Source organism: Ambystoma mexicanum, chromosome 10 (genome assembly GCF_040938575.1).
Source record: "Ambystoma mexicanum isolate Mex_15411 chromosome 10, UKY_AmexF1_1, whole genome shotgun sequence".
In the NCBI taxonomy this organism is placed as follows: Eukaryota; Metazoa; Chordata; class Amphibia; order Caudata; family Ambystomatidae; genus Ambystoma; species Ambystoma mexicanum.
Genome location: NC_090932.1, coordinates 174450999 through 174471541, shown reverse-complemented (window position 1 = coordinate 174471541; position 20543 = coordinate 174450999). Strand labels below are relative to the sequence as shown.

Genomic DNA, 20543 nt, shown 5'->3' with positions numbered 1-20543 from the left:
GTTCCCAGTTTTACCATGCGCTTTGTCGGTGTTTGGGACTGTCCCCCATTATGCAAGAATACTCCCAGACAGCTGCAGATCTGTGGTGGCCTCTTACAACCCTCCCTCTCTCCTGAGACATTCACCTGTCATTGTGCCACTTCCTGATTAGATTTACTGCTTTCCTGTGTCTTGTTAATTTGTGTGACGACTTGAGGGAATTTGTCCTTATCCCCCAAAGGGAGAGCCTCTCCCATTGAGGCTAGGGAGGTGAGCCCGCTACGCAAGACTCTCCCTGGGGGTCTGAGACCTCACTGGGAGAGACTCCCCCCCCCCCCCCCCCCCTTAGGCAACATGCATTCCCGTTCCGATGAGGAACTACCTAAGCCATTTGCCATTGTAGCATATATGGGACTGTTAGATATGAAGAACACTATAAAGGCCAGGGACTTGGCAAAAGACAAACGGAAATATACCTTTGCAAACAAGAAAGAGTATCTGTCTCTTTAATAAGAGACCTGCATAAAACTGTGACGAGTAGGCTGAAGGGAGCACAACCCACGCTGAGGGGAGGCAAAGTCGAGAGAGAGCGGAGAACGTAAGCAGGTGAAGCCCGCTTACGGCGTGAGATCTGTGAGAGGTGGAGCCGAGGATGTCCACAGTCTGTGACTTTCAGAAGTTGCCTGAACGTGAGAACAAAATGCTGGAGGCCCAGCTTTTACATACAGTCAGAAGCCAAGGAGACAGGAATCAAAGTCCCAGTGGTGGTGTGACCATGACCCTTTCGTGGTGGGCAGAGTGCCCATCCAACGAAACCAAAACCACAACACGGACGAAACAGCAAGATGTCTGCTTACCCACAGCCATACCTGATCCCGGGGAAAGAGGGGGCTAAGAGCGGGGAGCCTGCGGAGTCGAGAAGACAGAGAAGTGCAGCAAATGTAGAGAACCAGTAAAAACCCTGGTGACATTCTCCTGCAGAATCAAAGTTAACTGTGAGAACAGGAGAACCAAAGGAGGAGGCTGTCAGCGAATCATTATGAAGCAGGAGAAGCGCGTCTCAGTAGAATTTGAGACATTGGGCCTCATTATGAGGTTGCCGGTCTGGATACAATGGTACTGGTAAGCTTGCCGGTACCGTTGTATCCAGACCGTCAAACTCCCGAGTTGTGCTTGCGGGTGCCTTTCATTCCGCCAGGCCTGACCTGCACCTGCGAGCACAGCATGCCTGTAGCACTGGCACAGTAATGAACAGTGCCGGTGCTACAGGCATCCCCATTCCCATTTGAGCCCTATGGGGCTCAATGGGAATGGGGATCTACCGGCCCCCAGGAAAGGGCAATTACCGGGTCCGGCTAGGCCGGAATACCCCAGTAAATGTCCATTCGCGGGTGCCAGATTTTCTTGCCGGTTTGGAGGTAACCTTGCCGGTTTTACCGGCAAGGCGACCTCCAACCTCGTAATGAGGCCCATTGAGAGTCCATAAAGTGGAACTGTATTAATGTGGAAAGAGAGATCTCAACCACCAGGGTACAGAGACCCTGCAAAGAGGGACATATAGCCCATAAATCAAGAAGTAAAGAGTGGAGAACAAAAGAGGGCGAATTCGGTGAATGGGAAGAAAGGCCAAGTGAACCACTTGAGGGAAGAGTTACTCAGAGTCAACCACCCGAGGAGAAGTGAACCCTAAGTGCCAAGTAGATACAGCTACTTTCACAGCTAAGAAGATACATGGTACCGAACTCAAAAGGATATAGCATCTTGAACCAACGAAGAATAGACGACAAAAAAGGGAGTATTGGAGAACTATTCCAAAAGGGAGAGAAAGACCCAAAGTAATTGTGAAAGAGTGGCAAGAAATGATACAGGAAGTGATGAGACTATTTAAGAATAGCCTATTAATAAAGATTCATGAAGAGATTTAGTTTTTATTTTTGTCTCATAACCGTATTTTCAGCTCTTACACAAAATCCATAGAGAAATCCATAAAATTACACATTTGATGATAAAACAATGAATAAAACCTAATAATGTAGTTAATCCAGGCTTAGTGTTAAAACATTTTTTTTAATTACGTAGAAAAGAAAAAGACAAACCGAAAACCAAAAAGAAACACAGAAGAATAAAGAAAAAATGAGTCCAGAAGCTACTTCAAGCATACTCACTCCATTTAGGGGTGTGATGAAAACCTTTCAGCAGTAAACCGGACAAAGGATGCCAATCGTTTGCAATACCCTGATAACGTTAATAACAACCAGTGTTACCTGGCCCGCTTGAAGTCTATCCCAAAACATTTCTGAGAGAAGACGCTCTTCAGTTTCGACCAGCTGACCCAAATCGCTCCTTCTCACCTCCCAAGCGCCCTCAAATTCCATCAAAAGATAACTTCGAGACTGCTTTCGAGGATCGTCACAAACTTTACACAGCTTTGTGCCTTTGTTACCACGACCCCAGCAGTATAGGACTTTCCCCGTGTGTACTGTAGAATCCGGGAACTTTCTAAGATACCTTGAGAGAAAGCACCTTTTTTTGTCATAAGGGCAAAGTGAACCTGCCAAAACGAATTTCTGCATTTTGTCTATGGTATGAATCCAGTCCATCTGCATGAGGGACCCTTTGGTCTTATCTGGACAGGTGATGAGTTTCCACGTCAGTATTACAGTCGGTAAGGGCTTCCACATCAATATCTGCAGATTGGACAAGATAAGCAACCGTTGTTGGTTCAAGTGGGCCAGCAGATCCTCATTAAGAGAATCCATATGAGAGGCCATGATGTATCGATACGACGACTTGACTTTCCAGATTGCTTGTACATTTAGGGATTCAAACCCCAGCTCATACGGTAGTCTCGCCATCGGGAGACTCATTGGTAGACCCAAGAGACTTTTCCATAGTGATCCCTCCAAGCATTGCCAATTAAAGTCCCACACCAGTGGCTTTGCCTCCAGCTCATATAGGAGAATTGGAATAACTTGTATAATATCTAATAAGAGGTAGGATTGAAAATGTACAAAATGTCCTCTTGATTTTAGCCATTTGGGCAGTTAGTTGAGATATTTTCCCTATGAGGTCTTGGCCGTTTTTTGCCAAACTGGGGGACGCGTACAGGCAAAAATCCAAATAGATGAGCTCCTTCACAAACGGAATTACTTGTCCTTCCAGTGTCCAAATAAATTTGGGCCCCTGCCTGCTTCGACTCTTAAAGGCAACCATGTTAGATTTGCTTGGATTGACTATGAGGTCATTTTCCTTAAAATAGAGCTCCAAGGAGTTCAATAGGTGCTGCAAACCCACCTCAGTCCTATCCAAAAGGACAATATCGCCTGCATATATGAGGCATGTTATGGCAGTGGCACCAATTTTAGGACTTAAAAAGGCTGAGGCTTCCAACTTCCTTGCCATATCTGCCATTTTATAATTATAAAATGAAAAGAAAAGGTGCCACCAGGCCACTCTACCTAACTCTTCTTTCGACCTTGATATGGTCTGAGAGAGTACGTCCCTGTTCCAATAGTACTCAAGTGTGTTCTCTCTATGCAGAGCAATTAGGATAGATAGGAGTGGTATCGGGATCCCCCAAATGTCCAACTTGGCCCAGAGGCGATCTCTATTGACTAGTCCAAACGCCTTCATTAGATCAATCCACGCGCCAAAGAGGTCCCCTCCTCCCCCCGTGACTGCTCAGTTTCCCAATTAGACATGACAATATGGTTCCTTTCAGTGAGGTAGAAAGGCCCTTTTAGAAACCAGTTTGTAATTTGGGGATGATACGACTCTGCTCCGCCCATGCACAAGCCCCGCAAACACCTTACTCTCCACATCCATGAGAGCTATTGGGCGATAATTTGCCGCTGATGTCCGGTCGCCAACTGGGTCAGAACTCTCCCCCATACATTTATATGTCCTTTGAGAACCTAATATGTCAGGCCGTTTGGACGAGCAGCCCGCTCATACCGTAGGCTTTTTTTGAGCCACGTGGGCTCATCAAATGAGTGATGGTGCGTCTTCTGTTTGCTGATGTCTATACCAGGTGGTCGGTCAAGGGACCACAGAAAATCATGAAAAATTAGGGGGCTACACATTCCCCTCCATTCCCTGTTTGATGTTATGAACTGGGAATGTTCTAGTTTATCATTTAGGCGTCTCCCCTTACTCTTGTATTTCATCAATATGTTCTTGCCATATTCAGAATAAGTGATTGATTTAAGTATGAGGCTGCCTTTGTGAAGCTCCAAGACATTTCTGCTACTAGACATTTATGATTGCTCGTAACCCCCTCTCTGATCTCCAGTTGCGTGCACACCTCTAAAATCTGTGAGGTGAGAAGGATATCAACTAGAGTAGAAGAGGATATACCCCTGCTCCATGTTACTGAGGCAGGGATGTCCCCTTTGATGGCGCCATTGAGGAGCTTCATGTCCCACTCAGTGAAGGCTTGCCATCTTTTGCCCAATTGAGATCTTTTTTTCTTTTAGCCCCTTTCCCACTGCAGATGGTACACTGTATCATCTCCGCCAATTATTATAGGGGTACCCGGAAATTCCAAACTTATACTGGACAACAAAGTATCCAATGATTCAAGAAAGGTTGTGAGCATTGAGCAGGCGGGGTTCCAGTATACATTAATAGCTATAAGTGTTTTGGGTCCATCCTCTGAGTGCAGGGAATGTTTTGCCCGCAAGGATTCCCTTCTGCATAGTAGTTATTTCCTGTGCATCCCAAACTAATGTGGACTTGCATGCTATAGAGAGGCCCCCCGCCGGTCTTCCTTTTCCTTGCGTTGATGCTGGCTGATGTAATATTTTGAACCCTTCAACAGAGAATGGGTTTAATAGCCATGTCTCCTGAAGGAAGATTAACTCGTTATTATGGAGCTTTTAATTTCAATGGTGTTGAGCCCTGCGTGTTCCAGCTCACAAAGCACCACTTGTCCCAACTAAAGAGCCTTCTTCCTACTCCCAAAAAGAGAAATTGTCATCAGGAGAAGGGCGGCAGTCTCCTGATCTTACTTAAGTTGGTTAGAATAGTAATAGGGTCAGTTGGAACTAGTTTTTGGACAGCTGAGTTATTTGAGACTTCCTGTTCAGCAGTTTAGTTATTTACATAGGTAGGGAACATCCACATAGCAATAGGGAAAGGTAGGCCTTCACTTTATTAAGATAGGCCTCATCTTTATTATTTTAATAAAGACCACAAAATATCCTCAGTGTACATGTCCTCCTCCTGACCTACCACAGACTTCACAAAGAGAGGGGATAGCCATAGTAAGTTTGTGTGCAAGGGGCTCAGTGGCTCAAAAGCCATCTTAATCCCAAAAGGCCTTTCTCCAAAGACACCCCAAAAGGACAGTCTGACTCCGAGGGATACCTTCACTCTATGGGTTATCCGGAGATGCTAGACTCATTTGGAACAGAGGGAGAGCAGGACTCAATGTTGGGGGACGAGGGGGACCCATTCAGTTGCAGGGCTGCTGGAATGTAGGAAACCATTGAGGTAGGCGGGAAACTGGAAACATATGGGAAATATCTTAAATAAAGCAGGATATACCCCTGCAATTACTGCACCATTAGTATCAAACCATACTAAGATTGCTTTAGGCAGATTGTTGCCCACTGTAATTCGTCACCTGGAGTGTTCTGCACGCACATGTACACTGGCACACTTCTTTTCCCAAGTGTGTCCAACCTAACTCTCCCAGGCATGCTTTTTACAGGTAATTACCCACTTTCGTGTGTGCCATGCATATTCCTCCAGCATGCTTTGTACATGTAGTATTAGTGGCCCATTTGAGTGTGGGCAAAGTCTTACAAACCAGACATTCTTCACCACACAAGTGGCACACCCCAATCTGCACCTAGACAGCCCTTCACATGTTATGCTGGATTGGACCCTACCCTATTGTGTTCCAGCCTCTGCCTAATGGCCATGCTTTAAACAGGTACTGACACCCACTCTGTGTGGATATCCTATCACTTTAAGTTGTACCCCAGGCCTGTATAGTGATGTAATATGCCTTCCTGGCGTGCTCTTTACAGATATATTTTGAATAATTTGCTTTTTCTCTTGGTTTATAGGTTTTGGACATGTGAAGTTGGAGCTTAAAACAAAGGCTTCTAGTGGAGTGGTAAGTGCTGCTTAGAAGGAGTGTGCATGTGATGCACGTTTCTCTGGGCTCTACGCTGAATGTGTGCTGCCCTTCGTTAACATACACAATGTTGTGCATCTCTTTACCTGAACATCTTTGTATTCTCTTTAGACTGCACTCTCAGGATATGAGAGATCTGCCACGCCACACTCTTCCCAAAAATCTATGTCTTCAATTTAAAAATTCAAAGATTTGTTTTAATTTCAAGTAATTAATTACTTGTGAACATAATATCTACATTTTTTCCATGCTTTTTTACATTTTTTAAATGTCATTTTTCACAACACAAAAAGAGAAGCAGCAATGAAAACCATATCAAGGTAATGAATAAGAACAAAACTGCAACTCGCATCTTTCCCATAGCTCCACCTGATGCCCTCCCCCCAGCATAGGTGACCAACACCTCTTGACCCATACGAATAACAAAAAACGGCATGTGTGATACCTGAAAACACAAACAAAGGAACCAACATAAAAAAAGTAAAAAGGGAAGGCGGACATTTAACAAAACCACAACAGCCGGCAGGTGTTGAAGTCCAACACTTGTAGCTAGTTCACCTCATAAGCAGGGAGGCACTCCAGGGACACTCCATCCAGCAAATCGTCACCCCATTCCTAACAGCAAAGGACCTCAGGGGCATGAACTGGGTGCAGAAACCACTCCATTCTCTCTCTGTTTCCACCCTATGTCCGTAAATGGCTGCAGTGATCCTTTTCATCACGTAAATATTCTTAGCCGTATTGACCCACTCCATTTTATCTGGTAACACTAGCCTCTTCCAATGCATAGCCAAGCATGCCCTAGTCGCCAACAGCAATCATTCTGCCAAGTGCGACAAACCCTGACATTCTCCCTCAATTTCTTCCAGTCCAAACAGTACAAGTAGCGGCGCTAGTTCCAGAGAAATGCCATCATCTCCTTTATCCATCCAAGCAATTAATCCCAATAAACCTGCACCTTCTCGCACCCCACCACATATGCCAAAAATCCACCCTTGCACCAAACGCATGACAAAAGAGTGAACACACCCTAGGAAACAACTTGCAAAGGTGCACCAGGTCATACTGCCATCTATGCAATAATTTAATAGCATGGAGCTTACACTGGCAGGCAATCAACACCTTAAATGCCTTAGAACACAATTTACGCCATCCAATCCCACGCAGAAGTCCCTTTCCCACCAAACCCAAGTATGTCCGTTCTCGGCTTACCCGCCACTACCGGCACACCATACAGCAGGGAAGTCAAACCCTTCATCTCCGTTTGAGAATTGAGAACTTTTGAATGGATTGTGTCCTCCCACGTATTCCTCATCTTTGACACTTGTCCAGCTTCAGCTGCTTCGGATTTTATTTTTCGACAGCAGGCGCTGTGCATCGATGGTGTTGAGACTATGACCCTCGAAGGCCTCGGTCGAGGATGATGTCATCAAAGGGTATATATAGCACGCGCAGCGCCCGTTGACCTCAGTTCTGTTTTTCCATGTAGCGTTTGCTGCGAGAGTGACATTCGGCGTGCCTCATTTTGTGACGTACGTTACGAAATCATCGATAACATGTCTTCTTCGTCAACACCGAAGTCCGGCTTTAAGAAATGCAGAGATCGTGGCTCGAAAATGTCACTTACTGACCCGCGTCACATCTGCTTGTGGTGCCTCGGGGAGAGCCACGATACCACCAATTGTTCCAAGTGCCAATCCATGACGGGGAAATCCTTGAGGGAACGGAAGAGGAAACTCCAGGTGGAAAAATCCCCAAAAAGTCACCTACCCGAACTGCTAAGCCTTCAACCGACAAGTCGAGAGACGTTTCTCCTTGATGTGATAATGATATCAGATCATATATCAAAAGGCATACACTTATACTGGTAGCCATCTGTCTCGGGAGGATAGCTTAGGGGCAACGTGCTCACCTTGGAAGCAAGACAACACGGAGCAACACAGGTTCGATCCCCGGGTTAGAAACTTCTGGATATTAACCGTGTTATAAATAACCTATCATATAATTTCTACCCGAACCGCTAGGCCTTCAACCGACGAATTGTGAGACTTTTCTCCTTGGAAGAAGGCCAAGCGTTCGAGCAGTGGTACGCACCACTCTTTTTCGTCTTTGGAAAAGTCAAAGAGGAGGCACCGACTGTCGTCTTTGACGATTCTTCATCTGACGATTCCCCCTAAAGAGTCGAGTGCACTTCGAAAAGATCAACACCGGTTTAATGGGAAGCCTTCAGTGTGCAAATTTTGAAAATATTTGACAAACAAAGCCATGCTCTGACTGCCTTCGGATGAAGCCGGAAAGGAGAGGTCTCGGTTGAAAAGCTACGCGCCCTCGAGCTCGGGCAAAAGACCTGATCTTCTTCGGAAGCCCTCGAGGCCCTGAACTGAAAAAACAAAGGATCATAAAAAACATGGTGAAAAATCGAGGTTGAGGTTATCGACGCCATCTTCAATGCCGGTGGTGCCTTCGATGCCTGTCAGACCCTCGATGTCGGCGCCAAAGTCTTCCACACCGGCTGCCCCACATTTGCCAGCCATGCCGTCGGCGACTAGCGCTCCGCCAAAATCGTTGAAAAACCAGACAAAGTTTATGTTCCACTCCCGAAGGAGGACTTTTTCAAGTCCCGTCTATTTTTGAGGAGGAGGAACATTCTGATAATGAGGGAGCACCATTTGGGTTACAATACGGTACACCCAATGTACCAGAGAGCTTTATCTCTGAAGAAAGCAAAATGCAGGATTTATATGAAAACTTGCAAACCGCAAGTGGAGTTGATACTTCCCCAGATCTTTCAGGAAGCCTGAACATGGGGAACATGCTGACTCTTCCTATCGTCCGCTTATGTCAAAAGTGGTCGAGTATTTAGGTTGGAGTAGACCATCATTACCCTATGACCAAGATGACCTAAAGGACATTCTGGACAAGGATCCTCTGACTGATCCCATTCTGCCCTTTCATGTGGCACTACAAAAAAGGGTGGTTAGGAACTGGGAGACTCTGGAATCTAATCCGGCAGTCGACAAGAACCTGACCAAGAAATACCGCCCCTCCAGGAGCGACCCCGACTACCTATCAAAACACCCCACTTCCAGAGTGTCTGGTGGTGCAGGCAACTATGGCTACTTCAAAACAGGCAGCATACCCTACCATCCCTCCTGATGGGGATGACAAGAGCGTGGTTAGATGGGCGAGAGAGGTATTTTCAACAGGGAGCATGTCACTGAAGTCTGCCAACTGCACTTGTGCCCTTGCAAAATTTTCGTATACTCTGTGGGACTGTATCTCCATGGCAGCAGAGCATATTCCCAAAGGGGATGAAATGAACGTATTCTTAGCTATTGTTAAGGATGCAAAAGAAGCCATGTGAGAGTCCCTTCAGTCAGGACTGGATTCTGCAGATAGTATCAGCAGAGCCATTGCTACCAGCACTGTCGTGCGCAGATTTGCGTGTTTGAGGAAGTCGGGGTTTGCACTGGATGTGCAATCTAGGCTTCTCAACCTGCCATTTGATGGGTCTCATTTTTTTGCCAACAAGACTGACGAGAGCCTTGAGAATTTGCAGACCTCAAAGGTGGCAGCCAAATTAGGCACCACTATTAGGCAACCTCAGCCTTTTCATCATAGTGGGCAACCTCGGAGGGGTAGATCTTTTCACTACTACTCCTCAGTTGGAAGGGCTAGAGGAATGGCCAGTCAAAGAGACCAGAGAAGATTTCCCAGTGGTGGACAAGGTAGAAGTGCAAAGCCAGCTCAAGCAGCATTCTCTTTACCATCGGCCTCTGCAGCAGCTGCCACAAAACAACTCTGAGGTCTTGAACCACAGTTCACCAGTGGGGGTGGGGGGTGCAGACTATTTCTGCAAGAATGGCGAGACATTACTTCGGATGCTTGGGCTTTGGAAACCATAACCTACTGTTATTTCCTTCCTTTTATAAGAAGACCTCAGAACAATCCACCGGGGAACCACTCTTTGAGGATTCTGGATTCACTCCTTGTGCAAGAAATTCATGACACCTTCCCAAAAGCTCCAGTACATCAGAGCTATAATAGACACATCCTTGGGAAAGAGCTTGCCACCCGAGGTGAGGGCTCAAGGCATTTTTCAGATGGTTACCAAGTTTGTGTGCCCAGAATCTACCGGCCTTCGACTTTGAGGTTGTTCGGCCTCATGGCATCCTGCATTTTTCTGGTCCTGGATGCCCGTTTGAGAATGAGATCCCTTCAATGCGCTCTAAGGACACAATGGTCCCAGTTTTCTAGAAAAATGGCAGACCAACTTGAGATCCCATCCAGGGTCTCACAGGATATTCTGTGGTGGGCCTGCAAAGACAATATCCTGAAGGGAGAACTCTTTTTGGCAACCACGACCAGAGATAACCATAGTGACTGACGCCTCACTCAAGGGGTGGGGAGTCCATGCCAACGATCTGACTGTCAGCGGTCATTGGTATCGATCAGAGTCCAAACTACACATCAATCTTTTGCAGCTGAGGGCAATTGGACTAGCGCTGAAGGCCTTCCTGCCCTCTGTCCGGGGAAAGAATGTCCTGATAATGATGGAAAATACAGTGGCCATGCGCTATCTCAACAGGAGGGGAGGCGTAGGGTCACTAACACTGTGCATAGGCGCAATGCAGCTCTGGTACTGGGCAATTCAAGAAAGAATCTCCCTATCGGCAGTTCAGCTAGCCAGAGAGGAGAACACAGTGCCGGATGCTCTGAGCAGGCAGAGCAAAGTCTCAACAAGTAGGAACTAGCTCAGGAAGTCCTTCAAGAGATCTTCACCCTTTGGGGAAACCCTCAAGTGGATCTGTAAGCGACCAGTGTCAACCGGAAGTGCGAACTGTACTGCTCCAGGGAATTTCCCCCATTAGGAGCTCTAGGAGAGGCGTTTGTGGTGGATTGGGAGTTTCCACTCTTATGTGTTTCCTTCCTGGTGTCAAAGTTTCGACTCAAAAGGGTCGAATGACGAAAGGGTCAAGTCAATTCGACCGAAAACAAAAGGATCTAATTTTTTTAAAAATGTATATATTTATTTTTGCTTTAGTATAGGTAAAAATGTGTTTTTACACCAGAAACAGGGGTTTGGAGGGGGGACCCCCCCCCCCCCCCAAAAAAAATAATTCAATCCTTTTTTTCGGTCGAATTGACTCGACCCTTTTGTCATTCGACCCTTTTGAGTCGAAACTTTGACCTAAAACCGCGTTTCCTCCGTCATTCCTCATGTAATCAGGAGGTTGAGAAGGTTCAGGAAATGCATGATCCTAATTACTAATGTGTTCCCTCAGTCTCCTTTCCAGGTTCCACTTTGGGACCTAAATCTGGTTTCGAAATTCCTGATGTGGGCTCCATTTGAACGTTTGCACACATGTCCGCTAAGGTTGTTATCATTTAAAACAATCCTATTGATGGCTCTAACATCAGCCTGTAGAGTGAGCGAGTTGCAGGCCCTTTCATACAAGCCACCCTTTAGCATTTCCCACAAGGAGAAGGTGGTTTAAAGGGTCGAGCCCTCTTTTTTTTGCCCAAAATCATTTTGGACTTTCATTTGAGTCAGAAAAATATATTGTTCTTCCTTCCTTGTATCCCCCGCCTCATCCTGGTAAAGAAGAGGAGAGACTCCACAGATTGGACCCTAGTAGAGCGTTAAGCTTTTACATCTCCAGAATGTCTAAATTGCCGAATTGATGATCAACTCTTCATAGGGTACACATGATATAAGTTAGGTCAGGCTGTTTCCAAACAGACCTTATCTAGATGGATAGTTCTTGTGATATCAGAATGCTACGGGCTAGCAAGGAAAGACCATCCTGATGGTTTAAGGGCTCATTCCAACAGGGGCATGGCTACATCTATGCCCTTCAGATGGGTGTTCCAATTAAGACAATTTGTGAAGCAGCAAAGTGGTCTTCCATACACACGTTTACTAAACATTATCAACTGGATTATTCCTTTGGCCAGGATGATTCTTTTGGCAAGACAGTCCTTCATTCTATCCATGAGAATTTATCAATTCAATTCTACTCCCTCTGCCAAATCATAACCCTGCTTTGGGAGTCTGTCAAAGATGAGGAATATGTGGGAGGACACAATCCATTCAAAGAACAAGCTACTTACCAATGGTAACGTTCTTTGGACTGGATGTTCCTCCCACGTATTCCTCATTGCCTTCTCATCCTACCCCTCAGTAGAATTTCTTGTGCTATTACAGCTTCCATTCCATCAAGGCAGAGTACAGTCACTCCTGTGTTTTACAGGTTTCTCTACTGCAAGAGGAGGGAAAAACGGAATTGAGGCCAATGGGCGCTGCGCCTGCTATATATACACTGTTTGATGACCTCACCCTCGATGGAGTCCTTCGAGGGACATCAAATCGACGCCATCGTCGCACAGCGCTCTCTGCTGATAAAAAAAAATTCTGAAGCAGCTGAAGCTGGACAACAAGCGTCAAAGATGAGGAATACGTGGGAGGAGCATCCAGTCGAAAGAACGTTACCATTGGTAAGTAACGTGTTCTCTGTTGGCATGAGATCCTGCTGCACCTGTGCCTTCCAAACATCGGCTGTGATCACTCCCTTTAGTTGCAGACATGAAAAGTTCCCAATTCCCAGCGTCTCCTCCAATTTCGATATGGGGATAATTTTCCAACCCACGTCAAGCCCGCTTCAACCAACTCTGAAACTTCTCCAAATTCAGAATCTGGTACCTCGCCCCCAGGGCCTACAAATAAGAGAGGGCCAAGTCGTAACCCCCTGTATCTCAGGCACCTTATGCCAGATATTCCAAAGGACTCCAAGAATGGGATGCTCCCTTATTCTTTGTGGAATCTGGTCCCTTGGCACCCATAACCATTCATTCGTAGCCGGTCGTTGTTAATAACCCAACCCACTGACGCACCACTTGTTTCCTCAAATGAGGTTCAATGTCCCGAAGCTGAGCTGCCTTACAATACAAGCAGAGGTACAGGAAACCCACTCCCCCACACTCTTTTGGAAGAGCCAAAATATCATACGCCACTCGTGCTTTCTTTCCTTGCCATAACAGGGTTTGAAATTGAGATTCAATGGGCAGGAGCAAAAACCAGCTCCTGGGTGTTTGACATCATCTAATAGGCAGGAGCTACTGCAGTGGTACCAGGAGCTACCAGAGATGATACTTTTTTTTTTTAAAAAAATTATTTGCATTTAGTTCATTTACAAGAAAAAATTCATGTAAAACCTTTGCAAAAGTATAAAATCCATATACAAAAATTCATTGCATCAAAAATGGAAAATTAAATCTTATAAATCGTTTACAAAATTTTAAAATACAAAGTGCATAATACAAATTGTGCAATATATATATATATATCAGTCATCATTTAAGAATTCCATATATAGGCATATTTCATCACAATTCCACATTAACATTTTAAGACTGCGTTTCACTAATATATTTATTATGAGCATGTAGGCATTTCATTTATCGAACAGTGTCAGCTCCTTTTCAATATGCTTACAAAAACTTACCAATTCATAGATTAAACGATTGTGAACTCCTTGCATCATTCGAGACCATAAAAACTCGAGACAATCCTCATATTCAATGTTAACAAATTTCATCAGTCTAGCTGTCCTAATTTTCTTAAAATGTGGGCAGTAGAGTATGAGGTGCTTCAATGTTTCATAAGGTTGGTTGCATTTGTCAAAGCTGTTCTCAAAAAAACGGTTCTGAAACACAGCTAGGGATAAACAGACTTCTTGCTCTGTGAACATATATATTCTATATACAAAAAGAAATCCTATTTGTTGTTAAGGTGTCACCCTTCACTCTTTCCACATCAAGTGGAACATTTCAATAATTATCACACATTTTATTAGTCATCAATCAACATATTTCATTAAAAAAAATCATAAAAATGATTATAGTACATAACACATACAAAATGCTAAAACAACACAATTAGAACCACCATAAGTGAGTCGTAGTACAGTAACTCTTCAAAGGATCAAAAAAGTATAACCAACTGACACCTTGATTCCATTGCCTCACTACTTTCAGCTTGTTTCCTATTAGTGTATCTAAAAAACACGACTTGTACAAGTTTCTGTCCTTTTTAAACAGCAATGTAGGACATTCTTCAGGGGAGTGTGTTGAACTTAAAAATCTTCTTTAGTTGGGCAGAGTATCCTGTTGGTCAAAAGGACACCCTATTAGTGCTGAATTTTCAGTATTAATCTCTATTTACATTTATTCAAACCCTTATCCCTAAAAGGGCTATAGCAGTATGTTCATTATTACATGCCTCTCTTTCCTTGTAGTGACTCTTGGACTTTTACTGGTTGTTACTGCAGATTCCCAAATTCGTATAGGAATTCTTGCTCTTCCTCCTCTTTACTCTAATCTAGTGTACAATGGATGCATATTACCATAGGATAACATACGTCATACAATATATATTCTTTTCTATAGATTATTTTTAGTTTGAATGTATACAAAAGCATCAAGGGATGGAGCTTACCAAGAATAGAATTCTCCCATCCACTTCTTTTGTCTCTTTCTACAATTAACCCTCTGTCTTCTGGTTAACGATTTTTACCCTGTAAAACAGAGCCCATACTGTCTCAATTTCTCATTTGTGAAAACCTCACTTTCAAAAATGCTGTCTGCTAACTAAGCACTGTAAGATGAAACAAACACACACTTACTTGTGCCTTTGGATGTTAAATTCCATTGCACGGGGCCTTTGCATCAGTGGATATTATTGGGCTCAAGTTCATTTTAAATTCTATAAAGCAAAGCCAAACAAAACTGCAATTTAGATGCTAGCTTACTTTTAAGGCATATATTCCCATATAGTTCATATTGCACGTTCTCTCGTCCCCACTTACTTGTAAACTGACATGTAACTAGGATCTGCTCAGGTCATCCCGTTCAATTCTGGATGCTCATTAGGGCAAATACCCCCAGTATTATGATCGCGGAGAAAACCGCCAATCACATCCCGTCGTGACGTCATCACGCAACGTCATGACGTCATCACGCAACGTCATGACGTCATCGCGTAGGCGAGGACGTCTACGTGGAACTCCTATCACTGTCAGTGGCGTTTATGGGAATTGTAGGAAAATGCAAAATCTACAAAAAAGGGCAAAAATAGCAAGGAAAAAGGAAAAAAGACCCAGGTAGAAATGGTCTTAATTTTCATAATAGAATGTGCCAGATAGTCAAAGGAGAGGGAACTAGTATTGGGGTAAAGAATACCAAAGCGACATCCCACAGAATGCTTTGTGTCATTTACTTTCCAGTTCTTAGTTTTGTCCCTTGTGTGATAAAGATTAAATCTAAATCGAATGTATGCTTCACAGGGGAATAATGTAATGTGCGCGTATCGTGGGATGCGCTGCTTGACGAATGCACTGTATTCCTTATATAATTCATAGGTCATAATTCGCTCAATCGTTAAACACCTATCTAATTCAAAAAGTTTTTTTTTTTGGCATAGCAGGGGCGATGATAAACGTCATTCACTGTGATGTTCACTTCACTCAATAGTTGTTGCATTTTCAAATGATAATTATGAAAGGAAAGGGGAGCATGTGTACCCAGCATCTTGTTCATGTCCACATATAACGAATTTGTGGGTGGATAATGCATTTTCACGTAGTTGGACATCTGTCTCCATTTACATCGGGACGATAGTGCCACCAACCCCAATTCGTGTCGGATAATGGCATTTGGGATAGACATTAGTAAGAACATTGCAGCTTTCAAAAGTGATCCTTGTAAGCAGTCCATCATAGTAGTCATATCTCATAGACAAAAATACAGTGCATAAAGGATAACACTTTCATTCTTCAGTGACATAAATTCAATTGAAGGTGTCAATGAAAATTTGCAATACCGGGTGTAAATCTTTTTCATTTGAGAGAGAAGTGGCCTGGTCTTGTACTTAATAATATCCGTCCATGAATTAATAGAATTCTGGGCTGAAAGATGGTACCCTAAGTAAATAGCTTTGTTAATACAAGATATTTGTGTGTCCATAATATGCCATCTGAAATTACCTTTTCTTTGTTTCACTCCAAATTTCATGATGGCCGTTTTTGACAGATTTGGACTAAGGTTATTGTCCTTTGCAAATTCCTCAAAGAGTGATAATTTAGTTTGTAGCCCTGCCGCGGTAGGGTCAAACAAAATAATGTTATCTGCGAAGGCGATCAATTTCAGGGAGATACTACCAACCTTCACAGAGAACAAGTTCTTGTTTTCCCAGTTCTTGTCAAGATCCGGCAAATAAAGGTTGAACAGGGTTGCTGCAAGGTTGCATCCCTGTTTCAAACCCAATGCTGCCAATTGGAGCGGTGGTACCCCCATCCGTTGACATTTTTATTCTATATGATGTATTTGTATGCAATTTCATAATCCAGTACATCAAAACACTGGGAATTCCCATCTCCGACATTTTTGTCCACAACAAGTTGCGGACAACATTATCAAATGCTGAACTCATATCTATCATTGCGATATACACCGGATTAATATTCTTATTCTTTGCCCCTGCATTGACATGTGCCAGGATAACTGCATTTAAGGTTGTACTCATACTCTTCCTGAAACCAGTTTGGAATTTACAATATAAGCCCTTTGTCTCAATGAATTTCTCAAGATCGTATAAGAGTAAAATCGCGAAACTTTTGGCCTCATTATCAATTAGAGAAATCGGGCAATAGTTTCCAGGTAGAGAACGGTCGCCCCTTTTAAATATCGGGACTATATTTACAGTTAACCATGATGATGGAATTTCCCCAGAGTTGAAGATAGTTTCAAATTTGGTATTTATAATTTCTGCCCACATAACGGGATCCGCCTTGTATAGACAAGGGGGAAGCCTGTCTGGCCCTGTGGCATTGGAATACGACAACCGTGAGATTGCCCAAATAATGTCACTGAGACTCCACTTCAGCCGGGGGATGTTACTAGGGACCACTGATAAGCTAGGAGCAAGCCGAAATTTATGAGGCAATTGATATTTAGCCGTTATGTAGTTTTGCCATGTCTGATCAGAGATGCAATTTGGCATAGGTAGCGAAACACTTTTAGTGTCAGCTTTCAAGGTACGCCAAATTACGCGGGTATCATGTGACGTAATGGCACGTATTAATGCACAATTCTCCTCATTGTGTCTTGAAATACGGGCGAACCTTACATATTGTTTGTAGAGAGACAAGATGTGGCTCCGCCTTACCCTACATCCCTCGCTGCCTAAATTACTTTGTTTCAAGTGTCTTAAGGATTTGTTTTTTTCCCTTTTTAGTAGTTTACATTTCTGGTCGTAAATATGATTATATGTCACGTTACTTTGATTTTTACAGAATTTCGTCAATACGGTGTTAACTATTTCAGAGTACTGGATACCAGACAATTTTTTAAAATTGACACCATCATGCCCAAACCGCCCCATTTGTAACGAAATCTGTTTGACAATTTGATTACACAACCCCTTGTTCCACCTAATGGAGTGTTGAGGGCGATTAATTTCAACTGCTGCTAGTGTTCTATTTACTCTGAGCTGTTGACATTTCAATTTCAAGGATGTGGTAAATTGCGCATGATCACCAATCAATATCTGGTCTATTTCTAATGGCGCCATATGCGTTACAAGGTTACGAGTGACAAAGATAAAATCTATCATTGAGTTCTTCATTCCTCTTTCCCATGTTATTTTAGATTTCATATCATTAGTCACAAGGAGATCCATATCCCAATCGGTCAGGAGTTCTCTGAACTTAGGCCCTCTTATACGCAATAAAGTTGATGAATTAAATAAACCTATTTTATTCGCATTGATACAGTCACAATTAAAATCCCCACCTACAATAATCTCACATGACATGACTGATACTTGCCACAGATAATTTCTAAACAGGCATCAAGATCATCCAGCATCTCCTCTATTGTTAAGTTAGCGGGGTTCCAATATAAAGAAATAATAATTAATGAGGAATATCTAATTGAATGTATGTCAAGAAAAATCCCTAATAGACTTGCAGAGTCCCAAACTAATTTTGATTGAGCTTTAAGTGAGGTGTTGATAGCAATCGCTAAACCTCTAAAGGGGCGACCTTGAAAATGCCTCTTTGCTGGCAAGCTAAAAGTAGAATAACCAGCAATTAACAGTGCTTCAGTTTTCATGGATTCTTGAACAATAATTATCATTGGTTGTTCGTCACTGGTAAGGTTGGAGTGCCATTTCATTAAGTTCACATAGCCACAAGAATTCCAAGATATGATTTTTAGTTCTGTATAGTTGGGTGGCTATGTAATAGGTGTTTTGAATGATGTAGTAGTATTGGAACACATAATGGCCGAAAGCATTGGTTCCAGCCAAGGAAAACCTTTTGCATTTGCTACAACTTTCAAAAGCTCAGCTAAATCCGGTTCCGAGCCCTCTTTCGGTATCATACTAGGTCCACTGAAATCAAAATGTTTTAAATCAAGCACTCTTGGAGGTTCTAAAAATACAGCAGCATCCTCCTCAGATTCAAAAGTAAATAATACCAAACCCTCACTTTTTATTTCCTCCCGGCTAAACCAGATCAATTTCATTACGGCCTCAGAGCTAAGATAACAAACAGCCCTAAAGTTATTTGATCTTGCCATAGAGACCCTGGGGATATCATCGGATTTTACTATTCTCAGTTGGGGTATTTTTGAGAATAGAGAGAATATGAATGAGCGATTAATGCGCCTGTCCATCAATTCTACAGCGTTCCCCTCAAATCCAATAATATACTGCCTTTTAGCATCTAGCTGTGAGGACCTAATTGGATTTAAGTTTAGTGCTGGGATGTCGGGAGTTACTACTTTCAGGGAGGTGCTTATTGGTGCATGATGAGGTTGATTTAATAGGATCCCACTATTGCCATTTACATTTTGACTATCCACATAAGAGTTTTTGCTCAGGGATTCGTAGGCTTTGCAGTTCTTATGCAAGAGAACCTTGTTAATACTTTGTGCTAGTGATCTACTTTGTGAAGGGCCATGTATTGATATACGATTAAGGTCTTGTGCAGTTCCGATTGAGTCAACATTATGAGTACGACTAAACCTAGGGCTCCCAATGGGGAGCGTAGTCGGTGCCTCAACCAATACTATTTTTTTGCCCATACTGTTTACTGCAGTTACCAACTTATTTTTGTTCCCCACATCTTCTCTGGTGTTAATTATTTCAGCAACCTCAACCTTCGTTGTTTTACCCATACCATTTACTACAACTAGGAACTTGTTTTTGCTCTGCTCACATTTGTTATTCACAATAGGTTCCATAGTCACAACATTCATACATACTTCACTGCAAGATTTCCTTGTTGGTAAATTCAAGTTAACACTACCAGAGGAGTCAGAATGTATAGTATCTCTTTTCTTTGTACAACTTCTCCCTACAATCGGGAAATAATTGTTTAAGTTGGATTTCACTTCGATACCTATCATAGGTTCGCTTACAGACACTACACATCCCTTATCCTGATTTTCCAAGACCTTTAAAGACATCTTACATGTTTTTGGTTTAATTACAGGTTTGCAGTTCATTGCTTTCTCAGATGGATTCTTCTCCAAGTTTATACTGCCAGATTTAGAATTTACAGTCTTGGGGGAAACTGCGAACTTCGTTAACGAATTTGTTATAATACCACTTCGACTCGGTTCCTCTGATATATCGGTAGCAGGAGTGAGTGCGTCTTGACTTTCTTTGGACAATTGTTCTACATCAATGTGTTACTCATCAATTATTTCTAAGCTAGGAACAGGTCTAATATATTTTCCTAATCCACCTTACTTGTGGATAAGTGCTTCCTTCCTTTGTTTAGCATATCTCTTAACAGCGCGTAAGTGTGTTTTTTTTGGCTCGACGAGACATAAAGGTGAATGTTTCCTCAGATGCAGAGTTCTGATTCTCTCTTTTTTTGTTCAATTTCTTCCACCAATACAGATGGACTATCAGGTGTTGGTAATGATGGGTCCGTTTTCAAAAGGTGAGTTGCAATAGTGATATTCAAAGCATCAACTGATGCTTTGATCTCTTTCAAGTAATTATCACATTTGCACTTCACAGTTTCAGGCAATATATCCTGGCTACTCCGTTGCAGACAATTTCTGCATTTGTCATGACTCACTACACCTGCATCAATAGTTCCTTGTCTGCTGATTTCAGACTGAATGGATCTAAGGGTGTCGACTGCATTTATAAACCCCTCAATTTTATCCATTTTGGAACACAGTGCAAAATAGCCTTTGTTTCCTTTAGTTCCAGGTGAGTGAGCTCATGGCCCTTGTCAAGGAGATCTAATATTTTGGTGATCACTGGGAGAGAGGTTGGGGATTGATGTTAATTCCGTACGCATCGTTCATACCCAGTTCAGAATCGTCCTGTAACAGTTTG

At 43.1% G+C, this 20543-nt stretch overlaps 1 protein-coding gene across 2 annotated transcripts in view; it reads left to right on the top strand.

The window, feature by feature from the left end:
* The window catches only part of VDAC3 (voltage dependent anion channel 3), a 593996-nt gene that overhangs the window by 218390 nt on the left and 355063 nt on the right, over positions 1–20543 (top strand). For both annotated transcript variants that reach the window (XM_069617658.1, XM_069617659.1), the window contains exon 3: positions 6054–6103. In XM_069617658.1, coding sequence (XP_069473759.1) covers positions 6054–6103 — 50 coding nt within the window. The remainder of the gene's footprint in view (positions 1–6053; positions 6104–20543) is intronic.